A 21,409-nucleotide genomic window follows, 5' to 3' on the forward strand; every position below is an offset into this window, starting at 1 on the left:
GATTGAAAAGGATTTGAATCCAGGCCCTGTGACTTATAAGTCCAGCGCGCTAACATTTAGTCACCGTGGCGGTTGAGTGTCAAGTAATTCCATGATGAATCCTTGGCCTCATCTCTCCAAATACCATCTCGCTATCAGCAATTTCATCGATGCTAAAAAATAACGCAGTAGTTGATAAATAACCGGTTGAAATAATAACGGTGATGATAACTACAGTATACGATGATAACGATAGCGATAGCGGAACTATAACGACTGTGATAACTATAACAACGAAGGTAGCAACGATCATGACAATGATAACAATAGCGATGAATATAAAAATGGTAATGACAATAACGACAATGGTAACATCGATGAAGACAAATGTAACAATGACGATGATAATTGTAATCATGATAACGGTATCGCGATGAGAACAATGATGACGATAATGACAGTGCTGATGGTAACGATGACAGCATCAGCGACGATGCGACAGTGAAAGAGATCATGATGACGATAAGTTTGTTTCTGCAGCGAGTTTGTGATGGTTTGACAACTGTTTGAAAACTGTTCCAATCTCAGCTATTGCGTATGATCAGTGATGATCGGTTTGAAACCATCTCTGCACGAACGCTCATGTACTATAGAATAATTTACTATAATATTGAAGATGATATTAAATTTCACAGTATGTTTTAATAACTAATATAGATAAGCATGGAAAACATAAAATATTATATGTAAATGCAAAACGTACATCTGTAGCCAGTCCATTGTAGTTTCATGAGAGTGCTTCACTCTTGTTTGAGATTGGTTTGTTCTTGATCCGGAAATTTTTCTGACTGTCAGGAAATGATTTGGTGACGGTTTGATATGATGCAAGAACTCCTGACTTCAATCAGCAAGTGGTCAGAGTTTGAAGTTATCGCTGCACGAACAGTAAAGTCGATGTGCGCATGCTCATGGCGATTGAAAACTGCTGCAGAAACCAGTGATCTCAACAGTATAGAGCTCAATGGCAGAAACAAACCTAACAGTGTTGCCAACTGGACGGGAATTCCTTCAAAACTGACGGAATTTCAACGTAGCGGACGGGAAAAAAATGGCTTTGACGGGTGACGGGTTTTTTGGCGGAAATTACGATTTACATCATTTTTTTTTTTTTTTACTTTTTTAGCTGCTGTCATTTTTAATTGTTTAATTTTTGGGAGATTTTACTTTTTTATTTGAACAGCCCTGCCTGTTCCATGCTATGTTTAAGAATCCCCTGTTTCAGATTTCCTCGTAATCAAGTTAGATGTTGACGAATTATTATTTTGATTATTTGCTTTATATATATATTTTACGGATTCTGACGGATTTCCAGGTGTTATACTGACGGGAATAGAATTTATGTGTTGGCAACACTGAAACCTAATAGCAGCAATGCTAACAAGATGCCGATAGTGAGATGACGACAGTAGTGAAGACGGCGATAATGACAACGCCGACGAAGATAATGATAAGTTCTGGTGGTAGTTAAGATGGTTATGGTTATCTTATAATATTGATGACGATTATGACATTGAGAAGTTGACGAAAAAGATAATGACGATGACTTTCACGACGATTATGGCTGCGATAAGGGTGACGCGAAAGAACACGATGACGATAGCAACAATGGTTACGACGGCAATGGTGAAGAAGACAACGCTAACGAGGGCAATAGTGACTGATGCTTAAGGCAGTGATCTTATGACTATGATGGTGAAAAACGTGCAGCATAAAATATTTGCATGGGCGGGTATCGTCAGCTGAGGCGGACAAGACGGATGCTGTACAGCAAGTCGCGCGTCCCGCTGCACACGACAGTACGCACTCGCTGTTGCGTCACGCACCCCGGCGTTTTAAAATTATTGTGTGGGACGGAGGGGGTGGGTAATTGAGAACACTCACAGCTGCATCTGGGAAAGGTGACAATAAAAGAGTGGTGACAGCTTCAGACACACGGGAGGACTTTTATAGGTGCTGCTATAGCGGAGGCTGTCCCACGGCCGAGCAGTTTAAACGAAGCAGACTCCAGTGAGTGGGCACTGCACCGGCTCACAGGTTAACTGAATGTAATTAAACGAGTCCCTGGTAGATATTAAGGCATGCAGATCGTGAAGTGTTGTCCCAACTTCACAGGAGTTAGAGCTTCAAGCAATTCATTCATACAAGATTTTTAGGACTATATTCGCATTGAAATCATTGTTGGTGGTCTAATGGTTGTCGTGCTTGCCACTAGATCTGCAGCTGGATTTTTAAGGGGGTAATAAAAATATTAGCGCATCTTTCTTCGGATTGAAATTACAACCGGTGGTCCCGTGTGGTAGATTTACTACGAGTAAAAGATCGCTGTCCCTGAAAAAAAGAGTTTCCAGAGAAAGTTTACCGGTCAACAGTTTCTCACCGTGCTAGTTCCCTTGTGGACAGATGTCTCTACAGGCAAACTTATCGATTGAAACTGAATATGTCTACGCAGGACAACGTATCTTCAGATCGCAGAAGCCTCTGATGAATAAAATAGAGAAATGTGAGAAAGTGCGCAGAAAGTCAATAGTTTGAAGTGTATCCGGAGCCTAATAGCGGACATAAGTAGCGTCGTGTCATAACAAAATACCGTATTTATCAAATATTCCGCGCCCTCGAATAAGTCGCGCATCCCATTTTTGAAAGAGTGAAAAAAAAAATACAAAAATAAAATTTTAACAACACTGTATTCACGAAAAATTAAGAATAATTAAACAAATATAGTTTAGTTAACAATAATGTTAAATAAATTTTATACTGGAACAAAACGCATGACAGTTTTCTTGCTTAATCGGCAGTTTACACGATACCCTGCAGTATTAATAGAACGCACCAGTAAATTAACTACCCTTATTTTGTATGATACTATGTGGTTTGTTACAGTAAATACTTGCTATCACTATTAACTTCTTCATTCTGCGCTGTTTTCGTCATCACCCAGGCAGTCGTCTTCATTCGTATTTTTCCATTCACAGTCGTCCTCTGTTACGTCCAGCTGATTATTCTGACATTTGTACTACTGATCCAAACGCCATTTAACAATGTTAAAATTGAAATACCCGCGCTACTAACTTAGGAATTAGGCGTGAGGAAATCGGACAATGTTGCAACTTAATTTCGAATAAGCCGCGCATCGTAAAAATACTTGTATATTTCGGAGAAAAAAATACGCTGAGTATTCGAGAAAATACGGTAAAATGGAGCATAATTATTATTGCACTGGTTACATTTATTAGTGAATAGGACACCAGTGGGCAAAGCAGTCATGACCTGTTCAAGGCGATGTTCTGTCTAGATAGTCTGAATGATTCAGAGTTCAAACCATGGAATTTTGTTCTTTTCTGTTGTCTTTTTGTTGGACAATGTTCCTCCTTATCTTATTCCTATTCTTCTCCATCTGATTCGTCTTCCAAACCTTTTCCTTCTTTTAATGTTAACTTTCCAGCTTATATATGAGTGAAGTTAACTCATTAAACAAAATATTCGGACTAGTAATGCGATGGCTAAGAAGTGATGCTTCATATCTGTAAATTTTCAGGTGAATTAGGCTTAACTCACACGGATACAACACAACCACACCACAACCACAAAACAGTGCTTCACTTGTGGGCGGTCAGGAATTAGTATGGAAACAGATGATAGTAACTCACACGGATTACTAACTGAAGTCAGGTCGACGTTTGTTGCAATGAGTGGCCGATATCACCCACAGAACTTGGAAACGACAGTGCCGACGGCAAATAGCACATTTTGTGTTGGTACTGAGCTTGCGGCGCGCCTCCCGAAGCTGCTGACTCTCTCGACCGGCCTCCGTGGAATGTAGTTCAGCGATGTTGGATGGCTTCTGCAATGGCACCCGAGGCGGACCTACTCGGGGAGGAGTTTCGCCTCGGACCGACAGGGGAGCCTTGGGGGAATTTGCCGAAGCAGGAATGGTATATGGATTCTGTCGGCTGTAGGGACCGGTTAGGGCGGTGCGCGTAGGGGATCTGTGACTTGCAACTCATTCGATATCGAGAGTTAGCGCAATAGATCTCAATAGGTGGCAGTGCTGGGCCATCCGTACCCCCCTCAGTTAAATTCCATTCCATTCCAATTCCAAGCTTGTGGTGTGGTTGTCTGTGGTCATATGGACTTAAAGCGACCACAAAAAAGTGGGTAGCGTATGGTCGGTTCCGCCGACAGCACAACCACACAAAACTGCAATATAATCGCAAAGCTGTGGTCCGTGTGAGTTCAGCCTTAAACAACTGTTTAAAAAATTAATTTTTCTCAAACTACACAAACGTTTTATATATTTTCCTGCTTTTCTTTCTACTCGAGGACAAAATACTGGTTAACTTTCCAATTTTGTGAACAAAATAATAATAATAATAATAATAATAATAATAATAATAATCGAAATAATGTAGTTAAATAACCATTTCTATAGATAGAAGTATCACTTCTTAGCCATGAAATGGAAGAAAGGAAGGCAGAAAAAAGAGAGAAAATTATTAGTGACTTTCAAGTTTCAGTAGTGCATTCTATCATCCGACAACGTTGGGTATGGGTAGTCCAAGTCTGCATTGAACTGGGAGCGTCGATAATAGACAAAACCAAACCTGCCTATTAAAAACCTTGCTCCTCAATGTTATCTAATATGACAACGTAAGTGTAATTTCCGTTCTTACAAAATCCTTCTATTTTTCTATTAGTGTAGGTCGTATATTATAGACGTTACACATCAAAACAGTAAAACATGTCAATAAATAAACGTGATTGCTTACTTAAATTCTTGATTAAAATCCATTTCTGAAAATCTTGCAACACGAAGATTAAAGTTTTCGAATATTTTCCAACTTCTTTATTATGGTGAATTTATTAGTGTCGATAATAAACAATGTACCAAAGGTATCGATGATCCATCTCTAGATTCTAGTCTATTAGGCCTACAGTTCAGACTAAACTTGTGACTGAAGAGATAATGATCACATGCACAGAAACATTTTAAAAGGAACGCTTTTCAGCCTAACAGACACAATAGGCCTTAATGATTGGCGAAACTTGTGTAATAATAACGTTATTTGTTCAGCAGGGAAATGCCTCCATGTATTGTGTAGCTGGTATAGGTAATGTACTGTACATCCTTCATTTTCTCCAGTCTACCTGAATTTCTTTTTCCGCTATGAATATTGTCCCCTATTACTTGCACAATAGAATTTGTGGTGCAGTTCATAAAACATTTTCTTTCTTTCTTTCTAGCCGCTTTACTTTCAATGCTTTGTTTTCACATTCTTTTATTCTGTTTGCCCTATGGGCTTAATTTTTCTAATTATTCTTTATTTGTTTCAGGTAATTACATTCTCTTTGATGTTATACTCTAGTTCCTGAGAGCTAGGTAAGTACCGGTTTTACTCGTACAGCTGACTTACAGATTTACATGATATAGAACATGTGTTCTCTACTTGAGTGTTAAGGCTGATTCACAATAAACCGGGAACGGAAACAACGAGAACGAGAACGAAAATAATGTTAAAATAAATGTATTTAAATGTGAGCATTCACAATAGTTAATTTTAAATACATTTATTTTAACAATATTTCCGTTCTCATTCTCGGTGTCGTCTCCGTTCCCGGTTTATTGTGAATCAGCCTTTAGTCTTCCATGTTCGTCTTCTCTTACGTGAGCAATAAATGGTCTTGATTTTCTTGCAAACTTTCTTTGATGTGACCACGGTTTTATTGCAGCTGCAAACGGTAAAAAGTCACATTTTATGTGTAACAGGAACGTGGCTAACGAGAAAGACAGGCTACGGCGCAACGTCACATTCTTAGTCATAATTAACATGGCCAACATTGAACAAGTTTATATACAACTGTACGTTTAACATGAGTTTAATATAGTAATTCCTTTGTTTTTTAGAACTTAGAATATGTATTTATATTAGGCAGTGCTGTAGTCGATGCTCTGAACTCCACACGGCCATAATTACAAATGGAAGTCCTTGCTTAATGTAGGGCGCGCATACTTATTTCGCGCAGGCGCAACAGCGATGCGTACTACATGACTCAAATCCTGGGGTTGCAACCAATTACATTCGGATGCGCAATGAATGCCTTTCAACACTTACATTACAATATACTATTCTGTATAAATATAACACAGTATCAATCATTAATCTGCAACAGGGTATGACATTGGTATAATTTAATCCTCATGATCCTTTCATTAGAATTAAATCGAATATGAAATTAATAAAATAACTTGAATAGTCACGCAACAAATGAGCTTTAAAAATCTGTCACTTTTTAGAGTTTTTTTTTCAATTTTATTTTCTCATTACAGGCTATAGCAGTGATTCTTAACTGGGAGGCCGCAGGGTTCCGAAGAATACGTAGTTAATGGGGAATCGCAAACAAAATATAATAATAATAATAATAATAATATTGGACGTTCAGAATTTATTACATATTATTAATTACGTTTGTGTTTGGAAGTGCCTGGTAATAATAGCAATAAGACTTCCTCCAGATCCTAAGAACACAAGGTTCTCAATACTGTACTGGATATGTGGACAATTATCCATAACAGTCAAAGAAACGTTCGTAAGCTTCAAGTAGTGATGGTCTGGCAACCAGGTACGAATTTTCAGATAATGTAAGAGCTGCAAGGATATTTTGAGGTGCACCGTTAGTCGTATGTCTGTATAGTGTATTGGCTTTCTACTTCCGGAGACCAGAAAGTCTCTCCAAGGAAATTCTGTGGTGGTCAAGGACGATATTTAATTTACGCTGTCGCTTATCTATTCATTTCATCGTCGGACAATTACTGGACCGTATTTAATCCATAGTAAACGAAACAAAAATGTGTCTATTGTGAAATATTTCTATGGGACAAGCGACTGCTGACAAGTCCTGGAATTGGCGCCGGGCGGCGGCTGAGATGACAAGCGAAGTACATTAAAAAAGGAAGGATAGAGAAAGAGGAGAAAAATAATGAGACAAAAATATCACGAACAGGATTGAGAGCCGGGAGAGGAAGATGAAGTGATGGGAGTGTACAGATGATTATGAAAAAAAAAAGAAAAAAAAAAAAAAAAAGAAAAGGGACTTGAGCAGGTAGTCACAGAGAGAGAGAGAGACAAAGGTGATAAATAAGATAGAAAAATGAAGAGGAAAGGAAGATGAAGAAGCACAAAGGAAGATTTAGAGGGAAGAAGGGGACGGGAGAGAAAAATATATTAACGGTCTTACTAATAAAAACTCTATATACAGACGTTTAACTGTCTTATACTTATACAATGAGTAGCTCGTTTATACGTCGTGTGTAAATTCCTTACTAATAATCACTACATACGTCGTGTATAACAGTATAACTGTTACACAGCTACGTCATAGTTTCATCATTACTTCGTTACGAAAGGTAATAGAATATCTGAGGTTCTCTACTGCATCCGCTAGAGCGCTCTAATGTGGCGTGTTAAATATCGATAGTACAACTGGCTCTAATCGATTACCACACTACAATTTGGTCAAAGAGTACAAGCTACAGCAATATTATTCTAACAATTCTATGATCTTTGGTTTGATCTTCTGTGGTTACAAGGTAAACATCATCATAAAATGACAGTCGATGCGAACAGCTGTTAGAAGGGCGGCCATTTTTTCCCTATATACAACGCTTAAACAAGGGGTTTCGTGTATATAACTACTGCAAAGCAATTCCCATTGTATAGTTACAGCCTGTTTATACGTCCATAGCTTATTCACGGTTTATTAGTAACGTTTTCTGTCTCAACTCTGCATAAGTCTCGTATAAAAACTATACACGGTTTATTAGTAAGACTGTAAATGTTAAGTAGAATGCAGAAAAAGCAAATCGAAAATGCAAAGGAGAGTTGAAGAATGAGGAAAGGGAAAATACAAGGGAGCACAAGGACGAAGAGTAAAACGAGATTGCAAGGAGGAGATGGACAAAGAGTAGAAGGAAAATTAAGGGAGGAGATGGACAAAGGGTAAAAAGAAAATGAAAGGGAGAAGATGAAAAAAGCAAATGGATGAAGCGAGGGAGGAAGAGAAAAACAGCAGAAAAGAAAGTGAGAGGGGTGCAAGAGATAGAAAGAGAACAAAAAGATTCTAGAGAGGAGGAGGAAGAGGAGGAAGTGAAATCAAAAGGAGGATGAATGAGTAGGAAGATAAAAAGGAGAATTAGACGAAGTTGGAAGATAGGGAGAAGAAGGTAGGAAATGAGAAGGGGGAAAAGGAGGGATGGAGGGAAGTGAGGAAAAGGGGGTGAAAAGTGTGTGGTATGAGAAAAAGGTGTAAAATTGTAGACCTATGTGCTTATGTGCCACAGATCCGGTGAATAATAATTACTCTTTGTTAAGGAATAAATAATGTAATTGTCCTATCGTTATTTTGTCTACAGCATGTCCTACAAAATTGGACACATTTTAACAAGAGAGGATCAATAAGAACTGTTAGAAGGAAAGTGAAATAAGGCATAATTGTAATGCTTCAGAAGACCTTGACTGTGTCGTCGGCATTGTATTGTAATTCACAGACCGAAGCATTAACATCAACATAAAAACAAGAGGAGTGAGACAGCATACATTATGAAGTTCTTCGCACTCGTAGCGGACTGTACGCTAATCGATCATGAACCTAATTAAAATTTCAAATTACCAGTTTTTAGACATATGAACAATGGATTTGATTGGCTGCCTCATCGACAATTGCATTACAGACATGTGGGTAGGAGAAAAATCGGACGCCCATGAAACTGATACGAGGACAATGCCTATGAGAAAATAATTTCAAAAGTACGAGTGATAGTGACACTATTCCAATACATAATACTTGACTCTAATTCTTAAATAAACAAAGCGAGCCTATAAGAAAGAGGTCTCATTATTATTATTATTATTATTATTATTATTATTATTATCATTATTATTATTATTATTATTATTATTATTATTATTATTATTATTATTCAAGACGATACCAACTCAATTGTAAAATGGTCCATTGACAATGAGATGAAAATTAATGAAACCAAAACTTTTGTCTTTTTATTTACTCGTAAAAATACTTTTTTAAAATTTAACTACTTTCTAATCATTGTAATTATAAACAGAAAAGATTGCACTAAAGACCTTGGCGTTTTACTCAACTTTAAATTATATTTCCATAACTACGTTGTTGATTACATTTACAATCATTCCTTAAGAATGCTAGAATTAATAAGGTCAATAACTTATTCTTTTTCTACATCAGACTCCCTGTTAATATTATACTAGATATTATTATATTAGTTAGATCGAAGCTTGAATACGCACCGTAGTTTGGAAGTCTCTTTCAGCAACTGATTCGGCCAAATTGAAAAATATTCAAAGAAAATTTATATCCTTACGTATAGTCCGGAACAGCTTACTTAATACCCTAACCTAACCATTTCCCCCCCCCCCCATTAGTACATAAGCTAGTGGATTATGGTGACTTTCTAGTTTGCAGGTTGAATTTTCTTTTGCCAACTTCGTTTCGAATTTCGGTACCGAGAAATACTACAACTGGTAGTGATTTTATAACTGCTATGTTGGTAGCAGTGACACAAGTCGGTTTTTTAAATTCTGAAAATTCAAATTGTTCAAGATTTCTGAGCCGATTACTTGAAGCTAGTGAAATTTGAACATACTAATAATTAATTAATATCAGTATTAATATTAATACATAATAGTTATTGTATGTGTTGCTTTGTGTTGTGGTTACAATTTCAAGATTGCAGTCAGGTAGGCTGAGTGTAAATAAATATAACATTTCGTGTGATATATGCCCTTGGATAACCGATAGAAATACCATTTCACGTTTTAATTAATTTCTTTCGGGTTTAGACTTTTATACAATAATGGAGCAAATATTCTTAAGCATACATTTCAAAGTGGCATTCGTTTTCGGAATTCGTACTAATCATTTCACGTGATCAAACAAAATGCATTTTTAGGTTAGGTTAGGTCAAAGCAATGAATTTTATGTTGTCAGACAAAATACATTTTAATATTAGATCATACACTAATCTACTAACTACTAACATAATGTGCGAGAGAAAAATATATTCTTTCACAAATTATTATTGAACCTTTTAGAAAACATCTCCCCAACATAAAGATGAGATGTGGTAAATAAGCAAGACATTGTTATTGTTAATACTATATTATTATTATTATTATTATTATTATTATTATTATTATTATTATTATTATTATTATTATACATGGCATTGTGACTTTACTCCCTTTGGAGATTCGGGCATTAGTTGATAACACTGAAGAGACGACCAAATCAGCCTTTTAGGAACTACTCTTACGTGATCCTCACTATACACATAGATTTTTACCCACTTCCTCTGATTTTAACTATAGTGAATACTTTAAATATCGTAGCTTAAATGCTAGACGATATGAACTTGATTACATATTCTTTTGTAAGATCATCAGGGGTGACGTTGTCAAGTTAATCTATCAGAAGTAATGTCAGCCAGCTTTCGTATTCCTGCAAAAGAATTTAGAGTTCACCAAATTTTCTGCACTAGAAATCCTAAATCTCTTTCTCCGGTCTCTAGATGTATAAAAAATGCCAAGATAAGCATGGTTGTAATTTTGATCTATTTAATGTATAGTAGTGACTAATTGATTTGTATTATATAATCTGTAATTTTTTGGCAATTATGTTCTTATGTTTCTTTTACTATTTCAACTATATGTCAGTTGGTATTAGGCCTATAAGTTATGTTTTAATTCACATTAATCATCTTAATATTTATTATTGTTACATCTTAGTGTGTTTATTATTTGTTTGGTATTGTACTAATGTGCTGGACTATAAAATTGGTCTATGGTTGTTGTCAAACACACAAATATCAATAACTAAATAAATATACATATATATTTATTATTATTATTATTATTATTATTATTATTATTATTATTATTATTATTATTATTATTATTATTATTATTATTAGGGGTAAGTCATATGAAGTCGTGAAGATCCAAACCGATCAACCGACTGTTGATCTCTTAGGTAGAGATGAACGATCATCCTCACAGAACTGGTGTGACGTGTGGTCAGCTCGATGATGCTCCAGCTGATTTTCGAAACCAAATTTCGCTATCCAGTTTAACTCCTCAAATTGACCACGATACTGGGAAGGCACCAATCCTACACATTGGCAGAATATGAGGACTGGAACCAGCGCGCCTTATAATAATAATAATAATAATAATAATAATAATAATAATAATAATAATAATAATAATAATAATAATAATAATAATAATATATTTTTATTTTTATTTAGAATATTAACGTGCAAAAACAACAGCACAAGGCCAATTACAGTTTAGCACGATACAAAACAGAACAAAACAACAAATGATGATGAGAATGAATGATAGAAAATGGCAATGAGATGAAATACAAACAATATAATAGTCTTCATCAATCATTGATCAAATAATAATTATAAAATTAGTACAATGAGATAATTGAAATAATGGAATAGTCTACATTAATCAATTGACCAAATGCAAGAAATAAAATGGACAAATAATTATAAAATTAGATCAGTGAGTTAAAAACTCAAAGATATACTACACATTAAATGGATCCAAGTTGAATCCATGCAAATTAGCATATTTAATGCATCTGCAGACCGGGGAGAGAAATTATAATAATAATAATAATAATAATAATAATAATAATAATAATACTGTACTGCAAATAAATTAAAATTACATTTTCATTCCTTGATTATGAACCAAGGCAGTTTATAAAACTGTCGCTCTGTATATGGAAGGAAACCTTGTTCGCTTGTGCTCGCTTTTGCGCTGGTTTTCCCATCTTCCCTCGTGTCTGGTCCAGATAATCTGCTCGAGTTTCCCACGGGGATGGGAAGCAACTGCAACCAGCCCACAGCCCTTCCCTGATCAGAGCGGCTTGGATTTTCTGTTTAAGAAACATTTTGCGAGGAAAGATGAGAAAGGAGAAAAAAATTGCAACCGTTGTTAAGAGAGGGGGAGGATTTTTGAGGACAAAGAAACTCTCCCACACCAACGTGGGCTTTAGGTTGACCTGAACCTTCCTCACCCTTTTATTTTTTTGTTCCCGTCATCTGACCAAATGCAGTAACGTCATGGCCAGGAGAACCCTTTTAGTAGTTATTATTCAGGACAGGCAGCAATGGTTAGTTTTGGGGTACATACCACAGATGGTTCGCGAAGGTCCGGCACACACGAATCTCCGCCCCCGTACGTCTATTGTCACAACCCCTAAAATCCTTGAGGTTCTGCGTGGACGCCACGAAGCTGCGAGGAAAAAGTATCTGCCAAGGGGTTATGAGTCTAGCAGTGGCGTTTCTTTTCGTAGGCTGAAATGTTATTGTCATTGGTAATCTTAAACTGAAGAGGTTGTTAATTTTCTATATTGCAAAAGAATGCATGAAATTCAAAATAAAAAAGATAAATACCGTGTAAATATTATGAAACTGTCAACATTACAAATGACTTTCCAGTGCTGTTCATAGGACTTATAAAAATAAATTAAGAAAGAGAATAAAGATAATATAAAACATGTGTACACCGTGTATCCAAAAAGACTTCACAACTTTAAAAGCTTATAGAAATCTATCCAAATATCTTACAGAAATGGTTAAGCTGTCATTTTAAACCGAAACACATCAAGTTTTCACTCGCGTTGTGTCGTAATACCAAATTCAGACATCAAAAGCGCTACATCAGTTGCAGTAATTTATTTCTGTTAGGGAGATTTTTTGTTTTACATGTTTAACCGAAGTATTTAATCTATGTCTTAATCTTACTCTTACTTAATACTTCAACATGCAAATAGTATTGTGAAATAGGCTACATGTTGTCACTACATAATTTTAACGTGTCGTTAAACAATTTTAAGTTTTTTAAACAAAGTTAGCGTGAACCAGAATCAATAAATAAATTAGATTGTTCAATAATAGTTTTAACAATTAAACTACTTCCTATTCTGAAGACCCACCGGAATCACCGTCAGAATCGGACTCCTGAAGGTTGACCATTGTGGGTTGCAAGATGTAATTTGTGCTACTTCTCTCAAAAAGTCGTCCTGAAATTTCTCGGCATGCCTGACAATTTTTCCACGCAGATTTACTGTCTTTCATCTCTCTATAACCAGTTTCTCCGCGGTGAGATATATACCATGGTCAGAGCCTATATTTAAAATATTTTATACCCCTCAACATGTCCTTGCTAAAATCGTCTAAATCACACGTTTCTTCTTTCGATCGCTTTTTTTTTTTTTCTCAGGGGACGAAAACTTGACCATGCCATATTGTTCTTGACTTTTTCTCGCTTCACCTGTAATTTGCATTTGCTGTACAGTATGTGTGCCGATATTACATGCAATTGCTGAGATTTGGCAACGTCAACACGAGCGCTTGAAGTAGTTTGGACGCGGTGCACCAGCCTCCTGGCTTATATTTTCAGGACTTTACTCTCTCTTTGAATGTACTTCCGACATGTCTTTAATTATTACACTATTGCTATAAAATTATACCACTATAAATCTAATACTATAATTTAGAACTAAACCTATAATTATAGAAACAATAAAACAAATAGAGCTGCCACGAGAGAGACCTTCCACTGCAATGGAACAAGCTCAACTGAATCTGATTAGTTCTTAGAACCACGTGATTATTTCGTTCTACGGCGCACTCATGGCTACCCGCGTTCCTACATGACGATTAGTATATTCAGTGGGATGCGTATCCTTTAAGACCAGTGTTGCCAACTGGATGGAAATGCCGACAAAACTGACGGAAATTCAACGTAGCGGACGGGGAAAGGATGGTTTTGACGAGTGACGGGTTTTCTGGCATAAATTACGATTTATATCGTCTTTTGACATTTTTAGTTGCTGTCATTTTTAATTGTTTAATTTTTGGGAAATTTTTACTTTTTATTTGAACACTCCTGCCTGTTCCGTACCATGTTTAAGAATCTCCTGTTTTAGATTTCCTCGTAATCAAGTCAGAGATTGACGAATTTTTAATTTTAATCAGGATTTGTAAGTAAGTTATGTTAAAATTTGCTTTTTTATTTGTGTGTGTGTGTGTGTGTGTGTGTGTGTGTATATATATAAAGTGGATCTTTTTTTAAATTTCGACGGATTCTGACGGATTTCCAGGTGTTAGACTGACGGGGATACAATTTGTGTGTCGGCAACGCTGTTTAAGACAACCCTGCAAACCTCTGGGGCTCGGAGACAACGGTGATCAGTAATTCTAGTGGGAACGGAACGCGCCAAAAAATCAAGCTGCATTGTTGTTGTTGATGATGATGATGATGATGATGATGATGATGATGATGATGATGATGATGATGATGATGATGATGATGTAGACCTATAACGTATTGTTGTATTTTTGTTTCTATACCCATTCATGTTCTCTTCGTGAAAAGCATGTATCTTCTTGAATCTCGTAATATTTTTATATTAAACGTAAATTTATTAATGTCATTTTACGAATGCCATTTTATGCTACAGTCTTGAATCTTGTCTCGGAGTTTGGTTTTTAGGAACAATTGCAGAACTTTATATCTGCGATTAACGGTACTATAAACAAAGGTATTTGTGTGTATGTGTGTAATTAGTAATTTCAGTAATAGGTCAGTGTTAATTAAGCAGAGTAATGGAATAAGACTGCTGTCGTAAAACCCAAGTAACAGGAGTAGAAAGCAATGGCTTTGTGAGCACAGTGTACGCCACTGGAGGGTGACGTTGCTTACCCATGTGCCTCGGGGGCCAACCCTTTTTTCCCATTCCACAGACGTACCGAGCCATAAGAACGGTCTCTCTTTTTAAAGCTTCAATATGTATCACGATCTTGCGTTAAGTGAAGCTTGGTGTGTCCGTCCTGTCCTGTAGTTTTGTATGCCTCCCAGATGCGCTAACCCCTCAACGCCACCTCGTTCCGTATTCAAAATATAATAGGTTGAGGGGGTTAATGTATCTTTTCTAAATTCAGTACGGCTCCAGTACCACCGGCTCTGCTTCTATGCCCCCTTTCAGTCCCACTTTTCTTGCTGTACTGCATTCAAATCCTTTTCCACCCACGTAATAATGGATTCTAAAGCGTGACTACTTCGTTTTTCCTGTAAAATGTCGCAGCCCCATTACACAACAATTTTATACGAAGCATATATTTCTGTGATGTAACACACCACCAGACTTTCCATGCCGAACACCCGGGTTCAAATTCCAAAACTCAAGTATGATTTTTTTATGTATCTGTTGTCATATCGTGTGTGTATCAGTAGGCCGTTGACTATTGTTGAGTTTCTGTTTCTATTGTCGTGTGTTATAGATGGCTTGTGTTCATGTAATTGGTTTAGGTTTTTTTTATGCTTATGATATTGGTGATTAAGGCGGTGATGAATTATGTAATTTCCAATCTGCCATTTGCCTTTTGTGGCTGAGGGAAACCATGAAAGTCTCATCTTGCCAAATATGTCATTATTACCAGTCCCATCAACGCTAAATAACCAAATAGTTGATACAGATTCATTAAATAACCGAATAAAAATAAAGTCACAGCAACAGTTTTCAATGTACGGAGGGTGATGGATACTCTGGGCACCCCCCTTGCATACGTGTCAGTATCATTTCGACAGTTTCAATATTTCACAGATTTTACATAGAAACTACACTAGGGGTAGCCATAAAGTTTTAATTATTTCCAAAAAAGCAAGCTACGACCATGAAACTTGGTGATGGTGTTAAGACATTCTCTACATATTCACCCTTCTGTGTGATACATTTTTCCCAACGATGGATGACTTGGCGGAGACCTTGGTTATAGAAGTCTGCATTTTGGCTGTTCAGGAAACGTTCCACCCGGAAAATCACTTCGTCGTCACTTTGGAAATGCCTGCCACGCAATGGTTTCATCATCCGAGGAAAGAGGAAGAAGTCACTGGGTGCCATGTCAGGAGAATACTGGGGTGAGGCAAAATTTGATAACCCAAAGAAGCAGCATGTGTGACTGTCCTGTGCAAAATGAGCTGGAGCATTGTCGTGGAGCAAAAAGATCCATCGTAATTGTGTATTAATTGCAATTTTTTTTAATTATTAAACTTAACTTTGGTGGATATAACATGCGAAAGGATTGTGACAAAGCAAAGGATAGTGAAAGATTTTTCTAAAACAGTAGGCTTACAAGAAAACACACTATTTGGATGGAATAATAACCTAAGTAGCCTACATACCCCGTCCATCACACTCGTCTACTTACAGTGAGCCTTGGGGTGGATATTTCTAAGTTATTCTTTTATCGGTATATTGTATTGGAAACAAACTCCTCCGAAATATATCTCTTCAATTAGGATTACAACCTGCATTATTGTTCTGTAATGTCTCGAAGTCATCTTAGTTTGATATGAACGGCTGAAATGGAAGTCTCACAGTACGTTACCATCGGAAGTTATTTTTCGCTATCTAACCAGTCGCGTCTTCGCCAGCTATAAAAAAACTGAAATCGTGGATAAGCTCAACAACTCGGTCACAACTGCGGCAAAGTTGTAATTTGTTAAACTGCAACAACAAATGTTGGATGTTTCTTGAAATCACAATTGAAGCAAGAGTTGCGGAGCGCACTTCATACGAAAAATAAACAATTGTTCTTGGTAGAAGTGCTTGTAACGCTGATGCAGAGTCCTTCGGGTTCAAAAAATGAATTCTACAGGGTTGTTTCCGATCTCTGATAACGAATTTGAATGACGTCATGTACGTCAGGAATCACACCGACAGCTGAATTGCGGCGAGAGGTGACAGACCAGTAGTGAGTGATTTCATAGTCAGTGCACGGTGTATCGCAGTAGCAATGTCCAAGAAAATCGAGCTTTTTTGGGAGGGGTACATAACTCTTTCCGATGCCAAGTACAGTTAGGTGAAAATCATAGGAGCCTGCAAAACATGTGGTTTTGTTATTACCAAGAAAGATATTTTGTATGTAGGCTACCTAATAAGACTGGGAAAGCTCGGATGGGATTAATTCCAGAGTGGAAAAAAACAAGCAAATTCACCCCTCGTCACAAGTTGCCGCACCCCACGAGATGATACAAATTAATTTCATTCGAGCTTTACCAATCATATTAAGTACACAGAAGATGCCTTTCTTGGAAATAGCGAAATCTTGTTTATTGCATGCTTCTTTTATTTTCACTTAACTTACTTGGCATTGGAAAGGTTTTTATGTATCCCTCCCAAAAAGACTAGATTTTCTTGGGAATTTCTCCTGTGAGTCGCCGTGCAGTTTGACTATGAGATCACTCACTACTGGTCTGTCACCTCGCGCCACAGTTCAGCTGTCGTGTGACTCCTGTCGCACATGATGTCATTCAAATTCGTTATCAGAGATCACTCTATAAAACGACGGGTGTAGAGGAATGACGCTACGAAACCCAAAATGATCAACTTTTGTCAGTGTGTACCGTGTACTCACAGGATATTCCTGTGTTAAAGTACGCTCCAGTGATATTTATGCCTACAAGCATATTCTGACAAGTGGTAATCAACGACTCCAGAAAATATTGAAATGTATGTAATTGTAAATTGTGCAGTGAAGACAGTCCTGCAATTTCTATGCCATCACATTGTAAACATGTTATGTTATGATATGATAATGATATGTTAATATTTATTGTCTTCAACATCTGTACCAGTTATAGTTTATCACCACATTCCTGTATACGGGTTACACCATAACATTCTATTACATTTGCCTACAATGAATATGAAATCCCGACAGTATGTTTAGCTAATAACTTCACTAATCCTGATATTAACTTAACCCCAAAGAGTCCATTTCTTCCTAATGATCTTAAATATCCACCATGTGTTATTTCTCCTCTCAGATCACACCCCACTCACGTTTCTTCTTGCATTCCATTCTTACTAACATACGGTCTTCGTACATCGCATCGTACTCTTCCTCTTCAGTCTTTTACATTTTATGCGTTTCAAGTCATTGCGAGACTACTGTTTATCATACAGTATATTCTGCCCATCATTATTACTCTTTCAAAATGTCGTTCTTAAATTTTAACTATCTATCCTATTTATAAAATCACTGTACTAATATATTCCTAACTTTCCCCTCATTAGCAAAAAAATTCCTATTCCTATTTAACTCTTAACACTTCACACGGTTTTACTCATTAGGATTCCCTTCTTTTTAATACACATCATTTTAATAATCTTGCTAAATCTTTATACAAGTTTCAAGTTCACTTTAGCTCGATCATCATCCATAATCCCAGCAACGTCCATATTAAACTATCTTACTTTAAAAATTCTAACTACCTTCACTTGTATCAACTTTCAGAACTTCCCTACATCATTTTCTAAGATTTACTTCTTTATCATAAACTTCTACTGATATCTATATTAATTAACTAGACACTGTTTTTAAATTTCCCATAATCCGTTTCAATTCTTTACCTTCCTAATTTACCTCTATATCAGAGTTATTCTACACACTAAACACGATATATCACCATTACGTCACCAAATTACTATATTAAATACCTATGTTACTTTTATGTGTCATTTTCCTTTATCACATTTTTATTACTTAAGCTGCTCATGCACCAACATCTTAATTGTAAACATGTTACAGTTACTTCATAAAGTATTTGACTTACGTATGTAATATTACATATCTTTTTATGAATTTACATATTCAGCTACATATTTCAGTCCATTTTAATACATATTTATATACATATGTTCTATATGATATTACATAAAAATCCCAGCTCTACTAGTAATGGTATGGAGATAAAGATAAAGGAATCCTCCCCTTAGCGTCTTTTGTTAACGGAGTGCTTAAAACAAAACTCTCCAGATGAGTTACTCATGCTCTTATAGAAAAAAAATTCTCGATAAATTTTTCCTGAGCGGTCTGTCAGGGATAAATTATTTTATGTATTGTGAGTCTTCGACAAGGAACTTACAGATTAAAATAAATAGAACAAATACGTCACGGGGCGCATACCTTGTCTTCATGTAAAGGTTATAAATTTCCACTTCCCTGCCGGGAATGAAATCTGATTCTACTGGATTTATTACTAAAAATGCTGTCTTTTTAACCGGGTACATGTGGAGGATAATAGAATGGGTAGGCTGTTTAAAGTAGATCAGTTGAGTGTGCTGCATTGAGAAAGTAAGCTTGTCCACATAAACATTTTTTGCGATATTTTGAAGTTTGTCACATTAGTAAGAAAATAACTCATTTTTGAGCTATGATGTTTTAAGTTTTTTTTTTTTTTTTTTTTTTTTTTTTTTTTTTTTTTTTTTTTTTTTTTTTTTTTTTTTGTCTGAAGCACTAAGAACCTTGGCCTAAGTCCATATCTGTAGCCTTCCAAGATCTGACACATTTTTAGACAGACACGCATAACGGGACTTGCTTGACAAAGGGTCGGCCAGACGCAGGACAACACAAAACATGACATCGACAATGAAGAAACGTCCATATTCTAGTCAGGATTTAAAATCATGATCGTAATTCTCCCGCAGCTTAAAGTTGCAGCTTGGCCTTTTGTTCAGCTCTGTACGTAATTGTAAACTTGGAAACATTCGTAATAAAATAAAATGTGTATTTTATAGTCACATAATGTTTTAATGGGCCTTAACCTGGTCTATTAGTACCCACGGAAGTGTTCTGAATGAAAATTATGTACTTCAGCAAGAACAGTATGATATTCGAAGTTCCTCTCTCCTTCAGAAAGTTGTAAAGTTCTTCAGAAAGTTGTAAAGTTATGATACCTGTCATATGCGGTGACTTAAATTCACTATTTTTCTTATATACAAATTCACCAATAGAATATAAGAATCCATTCAGTTTCAACCAATCTATCATTGCAATTTTGTCGACTCCATATTATCTCTTTTAACCTGCCGTTGATGGTTCGGTACTATTTCCATAAATCACTGAGGAGCACCATAACCTATTAAAAATTGGGAAATAATCAGTGAACGTAAGTTTCCTTAGCGTTTAGTATACCCAGTATATTAGTTTATTACAAAACTACCGCTTGAATTTGCAAGTTGCCAAAATGACAAGGTAGAACAGTATATAATATTAATGGTAATAAAAGACTAACAGTTTAAAAATTAATAGAAAATGATATTTTATAAAATAAGTTACAACTAAAGTAATAATAAATTGCAGTTTAAATAAAATTCGATCATCCTCTATAAAATATTGTACAAATGATTTTTAATATGTGCAAGGGCCCCCTAATTATGGTCTTACATGTATGCATCCAAGCTAATTTAGAGCATGTTTCATTCAAGAAGGTGTCATTTTATAATGTTAACTTCTTTCCTCCTCTTAAATATGCAGGAGCCGCCACTGTCACTGTCACACTAATGCGCCATTTCACCCCTCAATCACCTCTTCACATTAATGCCTTTTGTACGTCAGTCACAATAGTACTTGCAGCTGTACTATTTTCAGTAGGTAGGCCTACTATGATGTCGATGATGATTATAATGGTGATGGTGGTGAATATTGAAATGGAGGTGACGGTGGAATGATGTAGGTAAATGGAGAACCCCAAGAAAAAACTCTCAGAAACTTTGGCCTTGTCTACCATAAATGGATCCATATTATGTATGCAAATAAAGTAAACTCTAAAACACAGGCGGGCAAAATGTGTGTTGCGACACAAAACAAACTGTTTGATAGCCGTGAAGTCAGGCTACCCTCGAAGCGAAAAACAAAACCAAACGTTAAGCCTGGCGGCCCCCTTAGTGCTATTCGACAGGAGTAGGCTACGTGCCGGCACCGGGTTCCCCTTCTCCCTTCCTCACCATCATCATCATCCTCACCCATTTCCTACACTACACTCACACGAACACTTAACATACACTCACCCTAGTACACGACATAACTTATCACAGATACACAGCATGCATAACGTGGCCCGCCGAAGTGTTGTGCAATTTGAAAATGGGTCACAATTCTGCCATCTATCCGCAGTATGCGGAACCCGAATCACGCAAAATGAAGTGACACACACACACACACACACACACACACACACATCTTAGATATCAGTGCTGTATTTCTCGTTCTCCCCACCTTGTCATTTTGTTATCATGCAGGCTGCATCAGTTGCTCCTTACGTTTTGCCAGCCTCTGCTCTACAGTAAAACATGAGTATGTTAGCGTTGCCGTTTCAACTGCAATTACATCTGATGAAAAAACTTAGTTAAAATAATATTATCTTATCAAGAAAACAAATAAATAAGCAAGAATAAAACCCATTAAACA

General features: G+C 36.4%; 1 protein-coding gene across 1 annotated transcript in view; it reads left to right on the forward strand.

The window, feature by feature from the left end:
- Window positions 1-5,424, forward strand: part of LOC138710793 (forkhead box protein O-like) — a 384,845-nt gene extending 379,421 nt beyond the window's left edge. Inside the window, exon 2 of the mRNA XM_069841911.1 lies at window positions 5,371-5,424. Coding sequence (XP_069698012.1) covers window positions 5,371-5,409 — 39 coding nt within the window. The 3' untranslated portion in view covers window positions 5,410-5,424. The remainder of the gene's footprint in view (window positions 1-5,370) is intronic.
- The last annotated feature ends 15,985 nt before the right edge of the window (window positions 5,425-21,409 follow it).

This window comes from Periplaneta americana, chromosome 12, assembly GCF_040183065.1.
Source record: "Periplaneta americana isolate PAMFEO1 chromosome 12, P.americana_PAMFEO1_priV1, whole genome shotgun sequence".
In the NCBI taxonomy this organism is placed as follows: Eukaryota; Metazoa; Arthropoda; class Insecta; order Blattodea; family Blattidae; genus Periplaneta; species Periplaneta americana.